General features: G+C 40.2%; 2 protein-coding genes across 7 annotated transcripts in view; one reads left to right on the plus strand and one right to left on the minus strand.

Annotated features, from left to right (window-relative positions):
• DPY19L3 (dpy-19 like C-mannosyltransferase 3) overlaps positions 1 to 21,672 on the minus strand; it is a 29,167-nt gene extending 7,495 nt beyond the window's left edge. Inside the window, exons 1-15 of one of the 5 annotated variants that reach the window (XM_063313218.1) lie at positions 21,657 to 21,672; positions 17,955 to 18,096; positions 16,537 to 16,661; positions 12,797 to 12,887; positions 11,446 to 11,567; positions 9,897 to 10,042; positions 8,440 to 8,563; positions 7,111 to 7,245; positions 6,725 to 6,856; positions 5,585 to 5,686; positions 4,138 to 4,211; positions 3,838 to 3,996; positions 3,130 to 3,252; positions 2,682 to 2,793; positions 1,404 to 1,460 (exon numbers count right to left, since the gene is read on the minus strand). In XM_063313218.1, coding sequence (XP_063169288.1) covers positions 1,404 to 1,460; positions 2,682 to 2,793; positions 3,130 to 3,252; positions 3,838 to 3,996; positions 4,138 to 4,211; positions 5,585 to 5,686; positions 6,725 to 6,856; positions 7,111 to 7,245; positions 8,440 to 8,563; positions 9,897 to 10,042; positions 11,446 to 11,567; positions 12,797 to 12,887; positions 16,537 to 16,661; positions 17,955 to 18,057 — 1,605 coding nt within the window. In that variant the 5' untranslated portion in view covers positions 18,058 to 18,096; positions 21,657 to 21,672. Of the gene's footprint in view, positions 1 to 1,403; positions 1,461 to 2,681; positions 2,794 to 3,129; positions 3,253 to 3,837; positions 3,997 to 4,137; positions 4,212 to 5,584; positions 5,687 to 6,724; positions 6,857 to 7,110; positions 7,246 to 8,439; positions 8,564 to 9,896; positions 10,043 to 11,445; positions 11,568 to 12,796; positions 12,888 to 13,819; positions 13,989 to 16,536; positions 16,662 to 17,954; positions 18,769 to 21,656 lie in introns of those variants that run through there. The other 4 variants (XM_063313217.1, XM_063313219.1, XM_063313222.1 and 1 more) reach the window with 4 other exon arrangements.
• The window catches only part of SLC7A9 (solute carrier family 7 member 9), a 304,184-nt gene that overhangs the window by 151,408 nt on the left and 128,144 nt on the right, over positions 1 to 24,632 (plus strand). The window lies entirely within an intron of this gene.

Consider the following 24,632-nt stretch of genomic DNA (forward strand, 5'->3'; position numbering starts at 1 on the left):
TAAATTAGCTTAATTGGAATCAGGTTAAAATCCCTTGGAAATATTTGAGGGGAGGGCCTAACATATATTTGAGGGCTAAAATATACAACTACAGACAACTGGGCAAAACTAATTCCTGGAAACCAAATGTGAGAGATGACTATTTATAGTTTATATCCACATGGGGATGGGCCAAAGTGCAGAGGCACTCAAAGGGGATGAGTAGGGGGTTCCAGACGTTGAACCTGCATGTAGGAGAACAGTGCTACAACAGTAGATTTTGCAGATGGGCACATGGAGGGTGTAGAGTGAGCTCCATACTCACTGCTTGGATGTGCATGAAGAGAGGACTGAGCTGACCAGCTTCAATTATCAGTTTCAGCAGTATCAGCTTCTCTCCATCAAAATCAATAGCATCTGTCATTGGTTTAGTAAGAAGAGAAAGGACAACCTGTGCATTCAACAGAAACTATTCTGCCTGGCAGGATCTCTGGACTTTGGGTGTGGGTTTAGGTACCTGTTCACAGCACAACATCTCCCATCCTTAGTTTCCAGAGCAGAGCTAAAAATAAGCCGTATCTTATATCAAGATTCTATGTTGGTAAATGTTGTGAAACAAAACACCAGCCAGCAGAGGTTACCCCTGTGGCTCTAGAAAAGCTCACACATAACCAACAGAGTGTTTTCAAAGTGCCTAAACCAAGTGTTGAAAAGCCCCGTTGATCAACACTCTGAATACAAATGACAAGGAACAGACGTTGTGCCTTCAGACTATGCAAGTAACTGCTACTCTTTACCTACTGATAAAATTGACTCAATTATTTTACATCAGGAAATGTCTTACCATTAGAGTAAATCTCTTTGAAGTGGCTAACAGTAAATACAAGCTATCAACTAATAAAACAAACATAGTCCACCAGCAACTAAAAGAGGAGGAAGTAAAATGTAAAACCAAGCCAAAAAAAAAAAAAAAGGCTAAATTTAATATCTCTTAAATGCAAATGTTGATCAGGGCAAATGCACACAGGAGAAAAATCTCTAATTATATCACTGAGAAGGAGCTGGCCCTGATCCCTGGGATTTAGCAGCAAACTGGAGACCTTGACTTTGGTCACCTACCTCAGGTCCCAGGAAATGGATTCAACATTTCATAAATGCCAATAGAGTAAGGTTTAGAATTTCATTCTTATATAAAAGTTTAAATAAAATCAAAGGAAGTTCAATTCAAAGAAACGGAGGAACAAAAGCTTGCTTTTTAATTTATTATTTACTTGTGGAATTGTATTAACAACTGGCCCAAAATCTGATCACAAATTATCCTTAGTGCCTTTAATTCAAACAGGTAAATCTTTGATAGAAAGATTTCTATTCTGAGAAAAGAAAAAACAAAACACTGAACTTAAAAAATTTAAAAAGGGTCTTACCTTATAACAAAGATACAGTAGTACAAGGATTGGTGTTAAATACCTAATCCCAGATACCTATAGAGAAAAGGCCACAATTATATGTACTGAAAGGGGAAAAAAAACATTTAGATCAAATTCGTAAGAAATTGATCACACAAATTTTGCATACTTTGAGGTCACAGAATGACTTTCTTTGAAATCTTTCTATTAAGAATATTAAGCAAAGAATGTGCATCAAATTAGTTTTTTGAATTACATTGAATTTTATTGTGCTGTATCTCAGCAATCTTACACTCCCATGATTTTTCATGGAAATCATTACTTTGTTTATGCTTTTCATAACTTCTACAACATCACCATCTAGTGGACTTAAACAGCATTCTTTTAAAAAAGGAGTGTGTTTCCAAATGCATTCTAAATACTAGGAACGTGTAAATGTTTCATTATTAACTATTTTGAGCTCTAAATGTTGCAGAACATTCCACTTTGAACGCAAACTGGCTATTTCAAGCAGAAAATCGGCATTCTGAACATTGCTGGAAGCTTTTAAAAATACATTAAAATGCTTAAAACTAGCAGTTTTGCACTGAGAACTTAAGTTTTGCATTGGAAACAGGACATTTTGTGACTTTGGAGCTCAAACGAGTTAGAAATGAAACATTACGCAACCCCTCCTGTATACCTAATTAAATTGCATGCAATCTGCTTTAATCTACCATATTACAAGTCAATGTAATAGGCAATGAAAATTAAACCAGAATTTCATTCATCGCTGAAATCAGAAGATCAAAATGCAATGACTGAAATTCCTGCCTGAAGGGGTGTAATTTAAATTTGGGTTCTTGATCACTTTCTAATTTCTGCTGTCATTTTTACATGTACTGTTAATGTTTACTTGTTTGTTGACTGCATGCCATCCAGAATTCCAACTGTTCGAGTTGGGTGGTCATATACATTTCTTGAAAGGTGAAAGGTCCCCTGTGCAAGCACCGAGTCATGTCTGAACCTTTGGAGGGACGCCGCTTTCGTGACGTTTTCTTGGCAGACTATAGCGGGGTGGTTCGCCATTGTCTTTCCCAGTCGTCACCTTCCCCAGCAAGCTGGGTGCTCATTTCACCAACCTGGGAAGGATGGAAGGCTGAGTCGACCTGAGCCGGCCACCCGAGAATCCAGCTGGGATCGAACCCAGGTCGTGGGGAGAGTTTCGGTTGCAATACGGCCTACCATTCTGAGCCACATGAGGCTTCTTACGTTCTTACATTTCTTACGTAACTAAATAAACCAAGAAACTCTAACCCGTTTGGGTGTGTGAAGATGAACACGTTTCAAAATCAGTCCCCAGATGTCACTGCTGCACAGGCCCGAAGCTGCAAACATACATACGTGGGAAGTCCAAAGATATTTCATCCTGCAAGGTTCAAAGAAAGGAAAATAAAAGAAAAAGAAACCTTTTCTATTATCTATTCACCCCCAGAAAGTGAAACATAGCTCTCGTGTCATTATTTAAAAGCAGCTACCAGGGCAATTTAAAAAAACTGACTGGTCATCAGGAAAAGGTATGAACGAACAGCCTCTGTTTTGCCATAGATTTTATAGAAGGACAATGCTGCCACTTTGTGCAATGTACTAAAAAGGAGGAACGGCCAGCAGAGTCACTTAGCACCTGCCTTATTGGTTCTTTGTTCTTTCTTATGCGTTGCCAAGTGGTTTTCACCATAGATAAAAAGTACTAGATAAAAAGTACCTCATTGTGCTTAAAGCCAGGAGCCCAAATGAAATAGTGTGCACCAAGTGGTAAGCTGTGGCAGGTTTTAACACTGTTGTGGACATGGGTAGGTTATCCGCTGATTTGATGCTTGCGCGACCACTGAGTAAACCGAGGAGGAGGAAAGAAGAACGCGGTTAGGCTGTGGCCAGCAAGGACAAGACTTCAAAGGTCTTTTCAAACAGGACATTTGTCTGCAGCTCAAGCACCCTACTGAGACCATAAAACATTTGAATGCAACTGTAATGGATTCTACTGGTTGAACACACCGAATATTCCCGTGTGAGGTTTTTCACTTTTACGCAGGGCCAGGAATTATAATACCGGAGGCAATTAAATAGAAGCAGCACATGATGTTTATTTGCACATCATAATTCTGCACACAATGGGGGTGGTCTGTGCATCTGTATAAATAAATATTTACCTGATACATTTACTTGGAAGTCAGGTAGATATTTTTTCTTATCCAATGGGAATCACAGATATCCACCTGATCTTTAGATCAGACACAAACGTGGGTGGGTAGGGAAGACGAAATCCAGTCCTTTTGCAACAATGCTTCACCTGTGTGACTTCAACCCGTGGCATATATATGCTGCCAAGTTCTCTTAATCTGTTCCTGCTCTTAGCCAGTGGGGAAAACCTCACAATCGGGGCAAAACGCTACAGGTTTATAAACAGACGTACCTGAGGTTTTGAAAAGACACGACAGCAGCTGATGTGGCCGTTATCAAAAGTACAAATAAGTAGGCATAAAGAACTAGCGTGTCTGAAAGTCTTGTGAAAGTATTAAAAGGCAAAAGACCAAAAGCTTCTTCACACAAGTACAGGTTAGCATCAAAATCTCTAAAGAAATAAGAAGAAAGATATGATGACAACGTCGATGATGTAAGGTACGTATGTATTAGAACTGTACCCTGCGGCACCTGACACATGGAAAGCTCTACCTTCTAAGGAAATACTTCAGAAAAACAATTGTTTCCATACCTTGTTTCTCCAAATCCAAATTTTGCTTTCAGAAATTTAAATATATGCTCATCTGATTCCAGATTTAAAATTCTCTATGGAGAAAGGAGAAATTTATAGCACTTATATTCTATTGAAATTACTGTACAACTATTCCCTTCCTGCCATCCTGTCCACATGACATGTGAGTTATTACTTTGGGATTCTTTAAAGCTGTGAAATAATCCATATTATTCAGATCTACAAGAAAAGTACTGTAAAAAAGTGGTAGAGGTGGTCCTTGCTTAGTGACCACTCGTTCAGTGACTGTTCAAAGTTACGATAGTGCTGAATGAGACTTATGGCTGGTCCTCGAAGTTGCAGCTGTCTCAGCATCCCCGCAGTCACATGATCATGATTCAGGTGCTTGGCAACTGGTGCACACTGAAATATCATGAAATCTTGCAAAAATTAGCCTGTAATTTAACATTTAACTAGTTTTTTTCCCCCCTGATGTTTATCTTTAATAGAAATAAAATTGCAAGTTACCCAGAGGACTAAAAAAATAATCTTTGCTTTCCTTTTAAGTATGACCAAAGAGTAATAAAAAGTTGGATTTATAAGTCTGTCAAGAGCCACAGGAACCCTCATCTATTTTTTTCCTATAAATCACATTGTTATTGGTGGGTCTACATTGTAAAAATCAGTGGGTCTACTTTGTTCAAGAAAATGCAGCCTTCAACTTCTTTCTTTGCTGATGAATGTGAAAAGACAACTTCTAGGATGTGGCATTTCTCACCTTAGGACATCTCTTAGCTCCAACTGCATTAAATTATTGCCACTTTTTAAGTGAAGGAAGGCATTTGATCTCAAGAGAGTCAAAATTACAGGACTGCTTTCTGTTGTCTATTTCTCGTTATCAAAAAATCTTTAACCAGTGTTTAATCATTTCCCCCCCTGGAAATCCGTTTTAGTGGAAATATATAATATCTGTACTCTTATAAATGAACAAGTAAGAAACGCAAGGAGAATGTGAAAAGCAGAAGAGACAGGGCTGCTGGTATATACAGTGGTGGAAATTTTAGTGGTGGATGTTCGTATTCATCCATCTAAAATAGAAAGAAAGTTCCTTTTTCTTCTGATAACTGAACACTGTTAGACAGTTAAGGAACAACATTTATTTGTCCTTTTCTTGCAACTGCTAAAATCCAATGTTGTCTGCTTGCTAATAGAGTAGCATCCATTGGGGAAGGGAAACAGATTTTCCTTTCCCTGAAGATTCCTGTGAACCCAAAAATCTGTTCCAGAAGTGTGGAGGACCCACCAGACGAGAAATTGGAGCTGTGGGGCTCTCTAGAAGGAAGACAGATTGAAAAGCCCTTCTACATGAATAGATATGGTCCATTATGAACTAGTGCCTAAGGCTTAAATTTCACATATTCATTTTAACATGATGCTAGACAGATAGGGAAAAAAAAAGCTTACCCACCTTAATAAGATTATTTACAAGGAATGTCAAGCACAGCACTAACAGCACATGAAAGAGAAGTTTCCCAACTCTGCTAAACAAGCCTCCAGTTTTCAAATTATTCTGGAAAATGCAAGGAGTAACGGTCCTTAAAATGCATCGACAACAAGACAAATCACGTTGCTTGGTCTAGCTTGATCTTTGGAATTCACTAAAAATATTACTAGCGTATTAACCATTTGTTGCTATCAAATACAGGACATTTTCATCTTCATAGGCCAAACAGGCATAAAAAGGAAATGGTTGGTGATGTTTTCAAAGACTGATTTTCCTACAGGTTCTGCATTCATAGAATCATGAATGTACAGATGCATTTGTGTAATGAAGGCCCTTTTCTAGAGATCGGGTACAAGTAGAGCAGATTTTTAAAAATATATACTTTTAAAAGTAGGGCAGAAAAAAAAAGTCTGAAGTCACTATTTTAGCCCCAAGTTATAAGCTTTATTTTTCATGCTTTAACCCAGGGACATAAGTGAGAAAGAACATATGCTGTGGGTCTCCAGCCTCTGTTTTCCTAGTTCCAAAATGTTCTAAGGTTCCATTGCTGAAATGTGGCAGAAGCACCACTGAATAGTAATGATACACTATTTCTGCTTAACAAACAAAGCAGTCAACTAGCCATGTTCAACCTCTGAGAAGCTTAGCTTGGCACCCTGATTGACTCCCAAACTCCCCTAAATTTAAACAGAAACAGGCTCAGACAATTCCTGGCCAGCCCCTCCAGTGAATTCATAAACTTGTCCCAGGCTGTGGCCAAGGTGCCTGGGGGATAAAAGCAGCATAATTCTGCCTCTGTCATCACCCTACAACACAGAGCAATATAGTTTCTGATAATTTAACACAACGAAAGAAATTGGGGAACTAAATCTGAAGAGGAAAGAAAGGAAGGAAACACTCCAGAAATGCTATATTTGAATTCTGGTTAAAATAGCAAGCCATGAGGACAGAGCAGAAAAGGGGAAGAAAGAAAGCATAAATACTATTTATCTGTGCTTGCTGTATACCACTTATAATGTTATAAAATCAATTAAAGAGCAGGAAGCAAGAACATTTTCATTATCTCTGCTAGCTACTTTGGTAAAGCAAAAACAGAATACGTACCTGAAGTTTTCTTGCTAACAAGGCCGACATATTAAAGCTTACAAGCAGTGATCCAACTATCATGGAATTAAAGAACTGTAAGATGTAAACCATCAGCAGACTGGCCACCTGTATGATATAGATCCACATGACCTGCAAAAATGATTAAGGAATGATGCAAGACACAGCTTATTTTTTTTTATTAATGCTTGGACCAGACAGGCTAAATTAACATCTCACTTTGCTCTACATCTAGCCCAGTATAAGTTCATTATTTTAAATAACCCCATATTGCATATTGTATACAGTGGGATACTATCAAGCGCACCCAACTGTGAGGGTCTCCTATTTTTGTCAACATAGCGTAAGTCTGCATCAATGGGTGCCCCCTCCGGTAATTAACTTACTTTTCCTTCGGGAATCACGTCAAGACAGTCGAGCGTGAACAAAGCCATTGCTTGGATCAACAGGATAAACTGATTAAATTGCCAAGTCACACTTAAGAGGAAGGTTGCAATAAACACCGCCAGAAGTGTCAACCTCTGGGGAGGGAGAAGAAAATCAGCTGAATGAGAAACATCAGAAAAGATCATAATAGCCAAAAAAAAAAAAAAAAAGGAAGAAATTATTGACTTTCCCATCTAGCAACAAGCCATCCAACCCTCAGCATCTACAAAAGTATTCTCTCTTGAATCCAACAGACCACATACTGTACATTGCCAGAACCTTTTTTTTTAAAGAATCCCATAAATCAAAAATGTGAGGCAAAGGAGAAACAGGTTATCCAGTCCTGAACAACCCAGTTGCATGTCTCCATGGCTGGTTTCTCCTAACACTAATCCAGGATTTTAAAAGCAGTTTGTTAACAAGTTAAAATGGCTGGCTCTCTATATAACATGGAACAATCAACAGAGTTGGTCATAGATCACATTATGTCCCAAGCTAGCAAACAAACTATGTTACAGTTTATAGGAGTGGATAACCATCTGGTGGTGGTCAAGGTGGGTGCTGAGGGCTGCAAAGAGGATGGGGCCACATTGCACATGTAGGTGGGATAGGTTTGAAGAAGCAGTTGGAGGAGGATTAAAAAAATAAAAAAAACTAGTGATATGCCTCCTTGAGAGCTTACATTTCAGTTTTCATGTATTTCCCACCTCAAAATGGCACAAAACTGCTATTAGTTTTCATCAGTTATGGCTATTCCTTCACGGGATGTTGAGGACAACAAAACTGGCACTTCTTAACCCAGCTGAATGCAGCAGCTGAACCAATCTATGGATGCATTTCCTCCTGACTCTGGCATTAGATGCTAAGCTCTTTTTGGTAAATGCTAGGTATAGCTTGCTTCAGGGTATATATGGCCTCCATGGGATCAATTCAATTAATGATGTGATATAGCTTTGTTTTGATAGTGGCCAATATTTTTTTTTTTTAAATCCGTTCAATGGTGTCCGATTCTTGGTGACCCCCTGGACAAGTCCTTGCAGTTTTCTTGGCAAGTTTCTTCAGAAGTGGCTTGCCACTGCCTGCTTCCTAGGGCTGAGAGAAAGTGACTGGCCCAAGGTCACCCAGCTGGCTTCGTGCCTAAGGCAGGACTAGAACTCACGGTCTCCCAGTTTCTAGCCTGGTGCCTTCACCACTACACCTAATTGGCTCTCTTTCTTTAGCTATATCCAAATCATTTAGCATGACATTTTCATGAGAAAGCATTTTTGACATGGAAACAAAAGACTTACTTCATGAGTAGATCGTAAATGTGGTCTGAAGAGGAACGTAATTGCGGCGAGTTGAACAGCAAAGAATGGCAGTGCCCAGTTTTCTCTTAGTGGGATGGTGAATTCCACTCGGGTTGTATCTATTCTGTGGAAATTGAAAGCAAAGGTTACGTAAGGAGAAGTTCTGAGATAAGATGGGGAAACTCATCAATGATGAGGAAATTAAAACACCCGTGGAACATTCTTTGCCTCCTGTGAAATATGGCAACAAGTTTTCAGGCTAGTCAGATTAATGTTTAAAAGGTGTTTTATTTTTTAAAACAATCAGGTTTCAAACAGAGGAATATAATGAGAGTATAGAATTTCTGCTCTAGATTTAAATAATATGTTCATTTTTTTGGTGCCTTCGAGTCAGCGTTGACTCCTGGTGACTGCCTGGACAGGTCCCTGCAGTTTTCTTGGCAAGGTTTTTCAGAAGTGGTTTGCCATTGCCTCCTTCCTAGGGCTGAGGGAGAGTGACTGGCCCAAGGTCCCCAGGTGGCTTTGTGCCCAAGGCAGGACTAGAACTCACGGTCTCCCAGTTTCTAGTCTTAACTGCTACAGTACACCAAACTGGCTCTCTGTAAGTTGATAGTGTCTTGTAAACAGTAAATGCCAAATATGCTTTCAAGATTGATGCCAGCCCTTTGAAGTAGGCCAGATCAGGAAACAGACACCGCAAGGATTCCAGGAATGCTACTTTATTGTTGTAGGGTATAACAACAGAACCTTGAAAGCCTGCCAGTGTTTTCCTCTGCCCCCTCTTATACCAAACATAATCAAGGTGGAGTTATTTTGAGTCTCTTTCTCACCCTTTCTACTTTCCCAGGACTGAGTAGCTGTTTCTCCTCTCTAACAGTTCATCCATTCCTTCCCCAAGGTCATCTTGACATTCCTTACATTCACATATAAATTCTTAGCAATGGTAGAGATAGAAGCAGTGATGGAAAACCTATAATCCTTCCTAGAGAGCAGAAAGGAATGGTTTTGAGGGACAGGAGGAAGAACCGCTGGGAAGGCGATGGTCAGATAAAAGCAACCTGAGTCCAGAGCAAGAATGTAATGTGCCTAAGTGTCTCAGACAAGCCCCTCCTTAGTTCGCACAAAGATAAAGGGAGGTAGGGTGGATGGAAGTGCATTCAGACTTCCAAGATTCTGTTACCAGAGCTTTACAACAAAATTAGCACTGGCCTACTGGACACTGGTTTCCTAGTCTGATCTACCTTGAAGGCCTGACACTTCTACTGTGGCTACATTCTAATTATCATCAGCCCCAACTACCATAGACCAGAACTGTATTTCCACAACATCTATACATTCAAAAGTTTTGCACGCCTGGTTTACCCCAAGGTATCTCTTCTACTGAAAACATTCGGATCTGCCCCGTAAAATTGTCCCCATGGCAAAAATCAGATGATGGTAGGAAGAGATAACCTCACCTGTTAACTATATACCAAACAGCAGCTAATACACCCGAAAGCCACGTTCCACTAAGCAGACAGCTAGTCACGTATAAGGCAATGACATACACGGCTTGAAGGCTAAACAGTGTGTAGATGTAAAAATAAACAGGTTCTAAAAATTTCTGCAAAAGAAGGATAAATAAAATAGTGAAGTGAATAATTTATTTTAGCATGAAATCAATTGTTTGTATCTAAAAGCACTTCTGTAAACCCCATCCTACTTATTAGGAAGACTGTCCTGTTGAAATTGGAAATACGACTTATGTCCAAGTAAAATGTTCTGCAACCTTTCAAGCCTGTGTGTTCTCTTGGAGGTAAGCCCCACTGAACACAGTAAGTTTTACTTCTAAGCAAGTATGCTTTTTTTTGTGCCTTCAAGTCAGTCTTGACTCTTGGAGATTATAAGGACCAATCCTTGCATTTTTGTTGGCAAGATTTTTAGAGGTGGCTTTGCCAGTCAGAACCTTCTTCCTATGGTTGAGAAAGAGGGATTGGCCCAAAGTCACCCAGCTGGCTTCCATTCCTAAGGCAGGACTAGAACTCATGTTTCCCTGCTCCTGGTCTAGCACTTTAACCATTACAGATAGTCCTTGATTAATGTCCGCAATTGGGACTGGAATCTTGGTTGAGCAAATTTGTCATTAAGCGAGGCACCCATGTGACCACTTCACTCAACGATCGCAATCCCAGCACTCCCGGTTCTGGTCGTTAAGCGATCTCCTGAGTTGTTAAGCTGATGGAGAGAAAGAGCTGCCTGCCAAAGGGTTTCCCCTTCCCTCCATGCACAGAGGGGACTGCAGGAACAAAGCTGAGATCTTCAGGATTTGAACTTCCTTCCTTCAGCCTGCCAAAGGGTTTCCCCTTCCCCTTCGCTGCAGCCTTCCCTGTCAGCTTCCACAGATGGGGAAGCTGGCAGAGAAGATTGCAAATGGCAATCACATGATTGCCGGATGCTTGGCAACCGTTCGTAAATGCGAGCCAGTTGCAGAGCGCCCGAAATGTGGTCATGTGATTGCGTGGAGCAACATTTCATGATGGCTGGAAGTGCTTTACGGCCCGTAAAACACCCTCTCCAAGGCTATCGTTGCTTTGAACAGTTATTAAGTGACCAGTCGTTAAGCGAGGACTACCTGTACCCCAAACCGAGTCTCAAAAGAAATATACCTGTCAGTCAGTCTTGATTCCTGACAACTACATGGACAAGCCTCTGCAATTTTTGGCAAGATTTCAGAGGTGGTTTGCCATTGCCTGCTTCATAGGGCTGAGAGAGAGTGACTGGCCCAAGGGGACCCAGTTGGCTCTGTGCCTAAGATGGGAATGGAACTCACAGTCTCCCATTTCTAGCCCGATGCCTTAACCACTACACCAAACTGGCTCTGAAATATGCTTCCGGCCATGTGTGTGTGCGCGTCTGTGTATAAATAAAACAATGAAATTAAATTCTATTGTACTTATGCAACAATCATAACAACATGGGTGATTGAATTCCCTGAGCATTTGTCAGGAATTATTCATTACAACTTACTTTCATATGAAATACTGTATATAGAATGCTGAGAAATACTTCTTGATAAACATTCATTCTTCCAAGTATATTAACTGTCCTCATGGATTCAGTTTTATTGTCATAGATCAAGCTGTGTAAACCTGCACAGTGAGAAGGAATGGAAAACGTGACACTACTCCTTATAAAAACCCATGAAAATGTTAAAGACTTCTGCAAAAGGGAAATTACAAAGAGAGAAGTTGGAATAATTCTATATAAATATAACATAAAATGCCATTATCTATTTTTAGATAATGGCATTTTATATTATATTATTATCTTTAGCTTCCTTCTTTAGAATATACTACTTTATTTCCTTTAGCTCCAGGTGCCCCAGATTCTGTTTTACCCCCAAAAACTCCATGGTGTATGTTGGACTGAGAGAAAGTCCCTGGCCCAAAGCCACCCCATGAATTTCTATGGCTCAAACTGGATTAGAATATGGGATTTTCGACTCCCAGTCTCAGATCTTCACCATTACACCACTTACATATGTTAAGTTCATGCATTTTTAACAATATGGAACTCAGCAGCAGCATCCGTAACAAACTGCGATGATGCTAAAATGATGACCAGAAAGTATTTCCAGGGTAGACATGCTTTGCTTCTAAGCACAAGCTACATGAAAATAAGAAGAATCTGTCAAATTAAAAAACCCTATCCTGCACAAATATTTTCAGCTGATTTTGCATTGCCTATCAAAATTCTTCCTTTCTTAAAGACTTTGATTTAGGAAAGAAAGAAAGAAAAAAGAGTCATAATTATCCAAAATTTAAAATGTGGTGACATGTTGATGGATAGCTTTCCTAATTTCCTGGGTTTAAACCAACCATTTTTTTTTTTACAATAAAAATACGTAAGTAATCTGAGAAAATATCAAATTAGGTTTCATCTTCCTTTATTTGGGTGGGAGAGTATGCAGATTCTCTTACAGCAGGTTATGTGCATTCCCAAACATATTTTCTCAAAAGTAAATCCTATTTATGTCCCATGTAAGTAGGGATAGGATTATCATTCCATCATTCCTCTTCTTATGAATAACTGAAAAGGCTGGTTTTCCAGTAAATGGATTGCTCCAGAGATGATTTCCTATAATCAAGAAAATCTGAAAACTACTATTTAATGACAGCTAGAAACCACAGGCAGCTGTAGGTCTAAAAATCAGTAGAAACCCCTGTAGCAAAAAATTGCTTGTGTTTCTGAGATTTATGCCAAAAATGCTATGGAAACAGAAGAGAAATCTGTATTAATTGGGTTCTAGGCACAGAACAACTGAGTCCTATGTATCTGATGCAGAACATCAACACTGAAAACAACAGCTCTACAATACCTTGTTGAATAGATGGAGCCTCCAGCATCTGTTTGTAATAAGAGTAGTACAAGCCACATTCTGTCCTGAAGGAAATTTCCCGTTCCACTTCCTATAAGGAAGCAAACCAGTTGAGATGCAAGAAGAAATTTAAACCATACATCTATTAATTTTGCTTTAAAAAAATACTTTATTTTAAATACACACATGTACACAGGCAAATGCATCACACCGAAGTGAAACAGCTTGATAGCTATATCTACTCTTAACATCTAGACAAGCATACTATTTCTAATAATTATAGCAGAGAGATGCTGAATGATAGAGATTGGAGAAATGATAACTTTGATTATGAATCTAAAATGTATAAAGAGCCTCAAGCTGGTCAAGAACATAAGAACGCTGTTGTATAAAATAGCTACTGGATGTTGTATCCAAAAGAGGTTCTACTATAGCAGGTTCCCACAGCAGAGATTAAACTGAGGTTCAATTAATTTTGCTTAAACTTGACCTGTTTAATACACTTGGGCAGGGTACACACATCACACAGAGACCATGTTTAACTATGTTGTAGCTTTGGCTCTATTTTGTTGTAACCTTTTTATATTTAATGCTTCTTTTATTATTTTATTTTATAATTTCATTATTTTATTGTTATTATATTTTATTGTATTTTATTGCATTCTTATGTTATGAATGGAGGTTACAATAATAAACTTTACTTACTTACGATACTATGTTTAACTACGATTTATTGAACATCCTATAGTTGGTTTGGTTCACACTTTGGAAGGCTGTAACTATGGTTGACGTAGCAAATGCTATGCTAAAAACAAAGATATTACATTCGGTCTGACTGCAATGTTTCAACTTAGTCTTAAGTAGAATACAGTTAAAGCAAGATTGATAAGAACTTATAAAATATACCTTTTTAAGTTTATGGGCTAAATCCACCCTTACTGATTTCAGTGCATCTATTCTACGCATGATTAGGTCTGGATGCAACCCATATATTAAATAGGCAAAGCAGTTTGTAATACTTACCTCATTTCTCAATACAGTTATTCCATGCCATAGATCACTACCTTTCCTAGCTCAAGCAGTGTGAAATTGAGGTTGAAAGATTAATCAAGATCATTTTATGAGCTGATGACACAGCAAAGTTTTAAGCTCTTCTTTCCAATGCCCACATATTCCCGACAACTTTGGCTGTTGACCAAAATATCAACTACTAGAGAAACTCAAGGAACTACAACCCACATTTCATTTCAGATAACCAGCACAGGAGCTATAATCAAGAAAAAAAATTAAACTAATATTATTTCTTGAATTTTAGTTCTATGAATCCAGCAATTCTTGTGATTTTATGCTAAAGAACAAAGAACTGATGTGCCTGTATGCGTAAGAACAGAAGTGTTCTTGGACTTCTGGAAATTTTAAATTGGCAACTGGAGTCTCTTGCTTTTTTTTTTAATTCTCCCACCCACATCTAGGGAAAAAACCACAAATGTTGGTTGAACATGCTTAGAATAATCCACTGAAATCAATTAGCCTGCTTTAATCTGGATTGAGCCCAATGGAAATGTTATGAATGTCTTTTTTTAAAGTTCTTTTGTCTTTTCTAAAGTCATTTATATGTTACAGCCATCATCCTGTCATTACATTCCACTTTTGATCCCAATTTGAATTGGATACAGTCCTTCTATTTAAAATAATCTTGTCTCCTACAACATGGGAAAGATGCTTTTATTCTGGTAAGCTTTTAATCTCTGGGTTGCAGAGATTTAAGGGACTCCCCTTGTTTGAAAGCTGTTTCATCTGCTGTATTTGTCTGTTTTATTGTCTTGGTGACATCCAAGGTTTATCATGTTGTTGGCAAGGATATCTATGGGGGAGGAAGGAAGAACTGATGCCCACATTCTGACATCAGCACAAAAATGACACAAATTATTTGTGCTGGTCACAGCTGGCACAAACAACATAATTCAGGTCAGTTGTGCAATGATGTCATGATGCCTGGGACACTGTTGTGGTTTGTGGGGATACAAACTTTCTACCACATAAGTTGTGGAGTTTGAATCCAAAGTGAAAGAAACAATTCCAGATGGCGGGTCTCATAACCTTTTGAAGCATGAGGTTCTGAAGCATGTTCAGTGATTTGGATATGACTGTTCTACACTAAATTCAATCAGTCCAAAAACTTGTAGGTTAATATGACTGATGTCTCCACATTTGTTACACATTTGGAAAAATTAAATATAATGTATAATATCACCTAACATATTTTTGAAACATTTTGGGATTAATGGGGGAGGGGGGGAAGAGTGATCATAGAGGGGGATCTAATTAGCAAGAATGCATCAAACATGATTAATTTGTAAGCTGGGTACCAGCTGTATTCCACCAAATGCCATACTTTATGAGGTAAACATTACTGTTTTACATCTGTTTCATACTAAGCTAACATCTGCTTTCCTTATTTGCCAGTTCTATAGCAATTTCTACTTTTTCTAGGCTCCCACATCAATTGTGGCCAGAGCCAGAGCATAACAATTTAATAGTAAAATCCATTCTGGTCATATTAATACTAGTAGGGATGCAAAGTAGGTTCTTCCTTACTATTAACACTAATATTAATAGAATTGTATATATTTTATAACTATAATATATACTAATATATTAAATGCTTGTGTTGCTGCTAATTCTTGCAGTTGCTGAGAGTCTGGTGAACGTGACAGGTATAAATGGATAAATAAATAATAAATAACATTAATACGAGATCCCTATTATCCTATATCAACTATTTGTTTCATCAGAGAAAGAATATTATGTCCAAACTGCTGAGTTATGGAACCAAGTCTCACTTTTTTCTTAGATTTTCAATCACTCTGGGGCCCTGATTTATCCTGCGAGGGTGAACAAAGCAATTGCAACTGAATTTTGCTGCAAGATCAAATTGGCCCCAATATCATGACTTTGTAGACAAAAACAGTTTAATGTATCACAAAATGAATCCTACTACTGTTACTCAACTGCTAAAGTCAGGAGTTAAATTCACTGGTATCTTGCTTAAAAGCTTTAAGGCTAGGATTATACAGGTAATCCTTGCTTAATGACCATTTGTTTAGCGACAGTTCAGACTTACGATGGTGCTAAAACCCAACTTACAACTGGTCTTTGCACTTATGACTGTCATGTCCCCATGGTCACGTGATTGTGATTTGGGCACTTGGCAACTGGTTTGCATTTATGACTGTTGTAGCATCCTGCAGTCACATGATCACCATTTTTAACCTTCCCAGTTGCCTTCTGGCAAGCAAAATCAATGTGGAACCACATGATTCACTTAACAACCATGCGGTTTGCTTAATGACCATGTGATTTGCTTATTGACCATGGTGATTTGCTTAACAACCGCCACAAAAATGGTCGTAAAATCAGGTCAGATTTGCTTAATGACTGCATTGCTTAATGACTGAAATTCTGGTCCCAATTGTGGTTGTTAAACAAGGACTACCTTTAACAATGTGTTTGCTTTCATGACTTTAGGAAGTCCAATCATATAGGACACAATGACATGCTATGACATGCATTTAAAAGACTACACAATTGTGGAGCTTCCTGGTCTGATAAATGTTCAACACGCAGCACTAAGTATATTGATTATATTCTCTGTGCAAACACATGTTTATAATAACATGTAAAATAGGAACAGACGAAAACGTTCCGAATGCAACAAATAATTGCAGCCATCCTGTTACCTTGATGTTTGAAAACCACAGATCATTTTCATGGAGTGTAGCAATGTAAACAGATGTGAGTATTCCCAAGGAAAGGCCCACGATTCCACCAACAACAAGTGAAACCTTCTTCCACAGTTTTGCACCTACAGAAGTTAAGAGTTTACATTCAGAAGTTTTCAAACGAACTAAAGAATCTTCTCCAGTTACTGTCCACGTTCTATCCATAAGCAAATAACACCGATTTGCCATACACAAAAATCTCTGCAAAAAACTAAGGGAAAACAAAACTTCTTTGCGAGGGACTAAATCTTTTCCCACCCTCTTAGTCGTGCAGAACCCATTCAAATCTTCACGGAACCCCAGGGTCCTGCGAAACCCATTTGAAAAACCCTGCCTTATGGGATATGTTCTCTAATAAATTAACAGCCGGGTGGTTTTATTATTAATCACAGCAACACTTTCTTTTAATTTTCAAAGATTTTATTACCTAACTATACCTTTCTCCTTTCCCAAAATATTCAGTGAACGGAAACCGCCTCCACTAATAACATATAATTACTGGTGGCCTTCTCTTTATAATAGAGTAGCACAAACAAACGAACACCCTTATGCATTACAAGATGCTAATGCCAACTGGGTTTCTACACCACCGATTCTTCTACGTACATTTCCTTTATGTAGATCCATTGCTTTTCTCAGGTTTCCCATTTAGTATGTTTATCTAAGAAAAGGCATCATGTCTACCAACTTTGACAAAAGAGGCACAAATTCAGTGAAAGCCCAAACACTAAATCTGCATTCTTCCTTATTAACAGAATGCAATTTATGTAAAGCTGTATTTTATGAGCTGATTAGCTTCATGACAAGATGTCACCATGGTAGGTGCAAATAAAGCACAGGAATATTTTACACAGAGATTCAGAAATCAAAACCACTTTATAATGAAGCATCCTTCCTTCTGTAAATGGGAGTAGGCTGTTTGCATGATATGGAAGCCCATGATTAACTGAACTGTAAGTTACGGAATTAATCAACTTTACTGGATCAACGTAACATCCCGATTCTTAAGCTAACAACTTGATGTAGGTTTGCACAAAATGCTAGGCTAAAATGTGTTGCACAGATCGTAGTTTGATAGTTTATGCAAAGACAGCTATAATCAAGAAATCGAGTCTGAAATGCTGTATTGAGAAAGAATCAAGGCCGACTTCAGTGTATTGCAGCTGAATGATACCCATGTCACAAATGCTCCAGCTTTACCACTTTAAAAGCAGTCATTACTCAAATGAACTACATCTTTATTTTTATAGGGTGTCCCAAAAGTTTTAGTGCAATTTTAAACTTTTAAAAGCTTAAAACTGCACTAAGACTTTTGAGACATGCTGTACGCTTATTAAAAAATATTTTAATTTTTCTTTCATGCAACTATGACTTACCAGCTATGTTCTTCCCATTAAGTTTCCAGTTTTTCTCCTGTGATAGACAATCTTGTGGAACATCGGTGTTTTTTATTCCCTTTCTCTGTCTAACACTTGTCATGATGTCAGTAACATTCACACATTATACTTCATCTGGTTCCTATATATATTTACAAACACAAAGTACTGAAGGTGTTAATTAAACATCCATTTAACAATCAATCAATCTTTCTCCTCCTCCACTTTAAAATGTACACCAGGAAATAATGATCCACACTTCTGAGAATGGCAGGGTTTGAACATTAAGGCTGCAGAAATATTTCTTTTTTTCCTGCAAAACAGTTAATCATCTTATTGGCTTATTCCTGTCACAAACGAATTAGAAAAATAAAGACAATTATCAAAAACATCCATTGAGATTTCAGATCAGTCAGCATAAAGAAGGTAGAATAAAAGCAAAAAATCTTGACTTTTTCTTTTTTGAGGCTTGGTACAATGGCAGCATCCATAATTATTAAAACATATATATTTCCACTATTTCGTTAAAACATGTATATTTCCACTTCTGTACCTTCCTTCTGCAGTAACTAAAATATTTTTAGTGGAAAAGCGTTAACACACCAAGATATGCATCCAAGCGGGATTTCCAATTCAATGAAGACTTTGTAATACCAAATTACAACATGGAAGTGAGAAGCTACATCAAAGAAAAATGTTTATGTAAAGTAAGGAAATGAAATAATTACTTATTTCCTGCATGAGTTTAGTTTCAAGAGGAGAAATAATCAACAGTCTAAAGCAGTGTTTCTCAACCCTGGCAACTTTAAGAAGTGTGGACTTGAACTCCCAGAATTCCCCAGCCAACCTGCTGGCTGGGGAATTCTGGGAGTTCAAGTCCACACATCTTAAAGTTGCCAAGATTGAGGAATACTTGCCTAAAGTTTGTTGCATTTCTGGATAGAGAATGGCATTTTTGTGGCAATTCTATATTTACATCCCAAGACTGGATATGTGAACAAAATGTGCCAAAGTATCTGATTTGTTGACTGATGCAAAAATCAGAAGGCATTTCAAGCATCCAGCAAACTAAATTCTATCAGTTGAAGTCCACCCATCCTGAAGTTGCCAAGTTGAGAAACAATGACCTAGGAGAAAGGCAGTGGCAAACTGCTTCTGCGCTGTTGCCAAGACAATCAACAGGATGTGTCCGTATGGTCAGGCACCAGGATCCAAGTTCAACTCAATGTTTAAATAAGCAGTGTGCAATGGAAAGCCAATGGAATACTGTACATATTATTGATCAGTGGAAGGAAACTTATATTCTAGACTTCTTCAGTAAAAGTAGCATTCAGAGCACAACAGACATGTCTGGAGGATTAAGATGCATTTTGTCAAGCAGAAGTGGGATTTTAATTCATGAAAACTCTGGCTAACCCTTAGGGGTACATATAACCTGCAGACTAATGTCATGGAACCCTTAGGCTAACTTCAAACTCTCTTTGCAAAAGAAAGAATCCTTGTCTCTTCCCTGTTGCTTATTCAGAAAGGAAGTACCAGAAAGAGGAATGGAGGGGGGACAGAGTGAGAATTAGCACCCCCATCATGGCTTCTCCTAACTCAAATCACTGCTTGCTTCAGCCTTTTCCACCAAAATAGATTCTCCAAGATGGTCCCTAAGATAATGCACGTTCAATAGAAAATGACCCATTAGATTGAACCAGTATTAAATCTAACCGAACTGGTTCTGAAGAGGCGCATGAAGGATGGCACTAAGTAGCCCAAGCTATGCATGTTTACCTCGAAGTCTGCCAAATTCACAAAACTGGACTCAGTTCAAGGGGGCACAGAATTATTGCTACACAAGCCGAAAGCAAGCAGGAACTAACTTTTGAATAAACAGTGGACTCTTTTGGCCCGGTAATGGACCGGTAAGATTAGCTAATAAAACACAGTGACGATTCAATAATAATCAATTCCCCAACACTGAAACGATAACTATGTTCAGACAGCCTGCTTACCCACAGTTAACTTAACTGCAATAATCTTAACCTATTAACCTAACCCTCGAGGCTTACAAGGCGCTGAAAGCAATCAGAGGCTGGATCTGTACAAAACGGCAGGCTAAAACGCACTGGATTTGTTTGTGGTTAAATGTTTCATGTGAGCTCAGCCTATGTGGGTGTTATCCAGGGATATGACACTTGGCAGGAAAAGGGAGAGAGAAAGGAAGGAGCTGACCATCAAATTCAGATTGGAAAGCATTCACCTGCCCCAAAATATCTGTACTGGTTTCTTTATTATACTGTTTCTGTACCAGCCTGTTCCAAAACGATTCCAAGAGGTTTACACTAAAAAGAACAATTTCAGAGCCTATTCCAGCCAAGCTGAGGATGATGGGGACTGGAGGGCACCTGATTGGAGAAGGGTGGTTTAGAATAAGTCACCATAACCTGGTTGCCTCTTCCAGAGGTGCTGGACCACAACCCCCATCATCCAGTCAGCAGAGGGACAATACTGGGAGGAATGTTGCAGGTCAAATGCCGGATCCCAGTGGGAAAACAGACTGGCCTTAAGTTCTTAGATGAATTTGAGCCGAGACTGGGGAAGCGATCTTTCTTAAAATGGTGAAAAAGCAAAGGCAAAAGACGGGGAATTTAAGCCATCTATACCGTATGTACATTTCAAAAATATGGATATGTTTTTTTTTAAAGGAAAAGGTAAAAGGGAAGCAGAGGAAGAACTCCAGAAATGATCCACCTTTTATCATACTGTTACGTAGGTAGGTGTTTGCCTGTGGATATAGAAATGTGATATATAATACAATCAGCACCTATCAATATTAGACAATATGGGTCATTTTTACCAGTCGGATTTCTTCAGCTCCCTCCCTTCCAACTATGCTCTTACTTTTTCTAAGGCACGTATCTGATATACACATATGATAGATAAATTAAAAGCAATCTTTTAAAATGGAAGGGATATATTAAAAAAAAAAGGAAAGAAGGCAAGGGTGGTTGGTTGGAGGTTTGCAGAGGGGAACTGGGGAATGGAGCCTGTGTCATGCACCTGGCTGTATTTACACAACCCAAGGGCAGTGTGGCTTAATGAATCCAGGGTTATGGAATGAATCTGGCTGCCTGGGTCTGCACAGTGCATGAACCCTAAACTGCCCACACACTGGGCCCAGTTCCCACGACCTACTGAGCTACCAGCTAAGGCACTTCTCCCCTTTGCAGCCCGACATGTCAATCGTGTGAATCCTGCCAGGGTCTGGAGCGATGCACATGAACGGGGGTGCGCCTGTGCAGACTCTGGCGGCGCAGAGGGTGTGCGCGCGCCTGGGTAGGTGCCAAGGGGCAGATCCAGAGCTACATCCACCAAATGCAGTAATTCCTTGGGGGGGAGAGGGAAAGGGAGGACGGGGGTGGGTGGGGAAGACCCTCGACGACCCCCGACCGGTCAGGTCCAGAAGGCGAGACCCGAAACCGCGCCTGGCCCGAGCCTGGCTGCATGGCTGCAGCCCCGCGCTCACGGGTCCCTGCACGTGCGCCTGCAGCAGCGGCGGGCCCCCCGCGAACGGGGTCCGGGCTAGCCGCTGCTCGGGGCCGCTCCCGCATCCGGCCTAGTCCGGGCCGGGCGGCGCCTCCGCCGCGCTCCCTCGCCGCCGCCGCCGCCGCCGCCGCCCCCGCCCCGGGGAGCCGAGCGCCGGGACCCACCTACCTGCCGGCGGCGGCTGGGGTGCGGCGGCGGCGCAGCAAGGCTGGCGGCGTTCCGGGAAGGGCGGCCTCGGCCGGCTGGGCGCTGGAGGAAGGCGGGCGCGCCGCCGGAGCGAAAGGAGGAGCCAGCCCGGCTCGGCTTGGCTCGGGGTGGTCGGACGCCGGGGGAAGGCCGATGCAACAGGCTGGCTTAGAGGGGCCGCCGGACACGCACCCGCGTGGACTGGCGTAGCATACCCGCGCGCACGTGCACAAGACCCTCCCCGAGTCGAGCCGCCGCTTGGGCGCATCCGCGTCGCTTCCCTGGCATTGACGTGGAAGGGACCTGGCGCTGCGTTTTCCTAGGGCGATGTGGGGCTTTCAGCACAGCCGGTTCCTGGTGGCCCCCCGTCCAGCTGCTAACCAGGTCCAGCTCTGGTTAGCTCTCTCAAGATTAGCTATATGCTACCTCTTAGGTGGGCGAAGATGCCTGCCAACACAGGACCCGAAAGCATGGCCGAACCAACACGCGAGCCCTTTCTTTAGCCAGCTATCCAGAGGTTCACCCGACAGGCAGGGGAGCAAAACATCTTAGTCTGGATTTAGCATGCTGTGTAAACCCAGCCCCTGTGGTGCCATTATTCCCGAGCACTAAACATGTGGTTGGGTTTAGGGTTAGACCGTCATGTTAGGTGAACCCACCTAGTTGTGGCTTATTGAACAAACTTGATTCAGCCATGGGTTGGCATGGTCTTCCCCTGTTGAATTAAAACGCAGAGGATTGCTAGAGTTCATGACTTCTCAAAGTAAGCAAGGGTTCCCATGTACAGCTTGGCTCAAGCACAGAACTAGAGGATGGAGGATCCGGTTTCCTTTGTACTCTTAATCTTCTGTGACCAATTGGCTTTTCTTTGGTGGTAGAATGTCTTTCAGGTTGGAAAAGCTGGAAAAGGTTGCCTTTCAAGACAAAGCAGCAACATCTGTTTTTGCTCCTAAAGATTAACAAAGCTGCCTTTCTGGAAACCACCTTATAGATATTATGTGCCATCACAGATTTTCTCCACATTACCAAACTTTTATGTACGTATCTATATATGAGGAGTGGGCAAAATACATCTGAATATATCCCAAGTTAAGCAGAGCTATCCTGATAGGGTGACTAATTCATCCCTAAAATTGACATTGTTTTTAAAAGAGAAGTCAATATACAGATAGCCTTTGTTTGGCGACTGCGTTTAGTGAATTTTCACAGTGACGTCTATGTGAAAAAGTAACTTTATGACCATTCCTCGCATTTATGACCTTCACAGGTCTGTAAAGCAAAGGAAAGTGATAGTAAGATAAGCACAGTCATGGTTCCACTCAATGACCACTTGATTTAATGACGAAGTTGTCAGTCCAAATTGTGGTCGCTAAACACAGACTAACTATATATGTTATCTCAGCTTTCTATCAGCTTTTAAACTATGTAGGATTAAAGATAATTGTGGCAAGTTCTTAGCGGTATGGGGATACCAAGTCATCTTGTCTGCCTCCTGAAGAATCTGTATAACGACCAAGTAGCAACAGTAAGAACAGACCACGGAACAATGGACTGGTTTAAGATTGGGAAAGGAGTACGGCAGGGCTGTATACTCTCACCCTACCTATTCAACTTGTATGCAGAACACATCATGCGACATGCTGGGCTTGAGGAATCCAAGGCTGGAGTTAAAATCTCTGGAAGAAACATTAACAATCTCAGATATGCAGATGATACCACTTTGATGGCTGAAAGCAAAGAGGAACTGAGGAGCCTTATGATGAAGGTGAAAGAAGAAAGTGCAAAAGCTGGCTTGCAACTAAACCTCAAAAAACCCAAGATTATGGCAACCAGCTTGATCGATAACTGGCAAATAGAGGAGAAAATGTAGAAGCAGTGAAAGACTTTGTATTTCTAGGTGCGAAGATTACTGCAGATGCTGACTGCAGTCAGGAAATCAGAAGACGCTTAATCCTTGGGAGAAGAGCAATGACCAATCTCGATAAAATAGTTAAGAGCAGAGACATCACACTGACAACAAAGGTCCGCATAGTTAAAGCAATGGTGTTCCCCGTAGTAATATATGGCTGCGAGAGCTGGACCATAAGGAAGGCTGAGAGAAGGAAGATAGATGCTTTTGAACTGTGGTGTTGGAGGAAAATTCTGAGAGTGCCTTGGACTACAAGAAGATCAAACCAGTCCATCCTCCAGGAAATAAAGCCAGACTGCTCACTTGAGGGAATGGTATTAAAGGCAAAACTGAAATACTTTGGCCACATAATGAGAAGACAGGACACCCTGGAGAAGATGCTGATGCTAGGGAGAGTGGAAGGCAAAAGGAAGAGGGGCCGACCAAGGGCAAGATGGATGGATGATATTCTAGAGGTGACGGACTTGTCCCTGGGGGAGCTGGGGGTGTTGACGACCGACAGGAAGCTCTGGCGTGGGCTGGTCCATGAAGCCACGAAGAGTCGGAAGCGACTGAATGAATAAACAACAAGGATTAAAGATGCTCAGGTGGGAATGATGATGTAATTTATTAATTCATGGTAACAGCACTAAGGTTTGAATGGTGACTTCTTTTATATGCACAAACAGGCTATGTAGTTTTAAAAAATCAATAGAAAAGCTAGTTTGACCACTTTGCTGTTTGCTTTTAAAACGGTCCATCTAACAATAAAGCAAGGGTATGCTACCGATGTATTCAACAAAGAAGTTTATTACCAAAATACAGTTAGTCAATACATGACAAAAACTTCTGTAAAAGTAAAATAAATTATTCTAACATTGTTCAGTATTTCGTAAGGTAGTCAGAGTAGTTCTACGCAGTCTGCGTCCATCATTTCTAAACAAGACGATTCTAAAGAGAGCTTAAGGCATGCAGCTTAATGTGCGGATCTTACAAAATAAGCCATCCTATCAGTAAGATACAGTAATAGAGAGAGAGAAAGGTCTGCAGTCCTCTACATGTCAGTTTTC

This window comes from Candoia aspera, chromosome 11 (assembly GCF_035149785.1).
Source record: "Candoia aspera isolate rCanAsp1 chromosome 11, rCanAsp1.hap2, whole genome shotgun sequence".
Classification (NCBI taxonomy): domain Eukaryota; kingdom Metazoa; phylum Chordata; class Lepidosauria; order Squamata; family Boidae; genus Candoia; species Candoia aspera.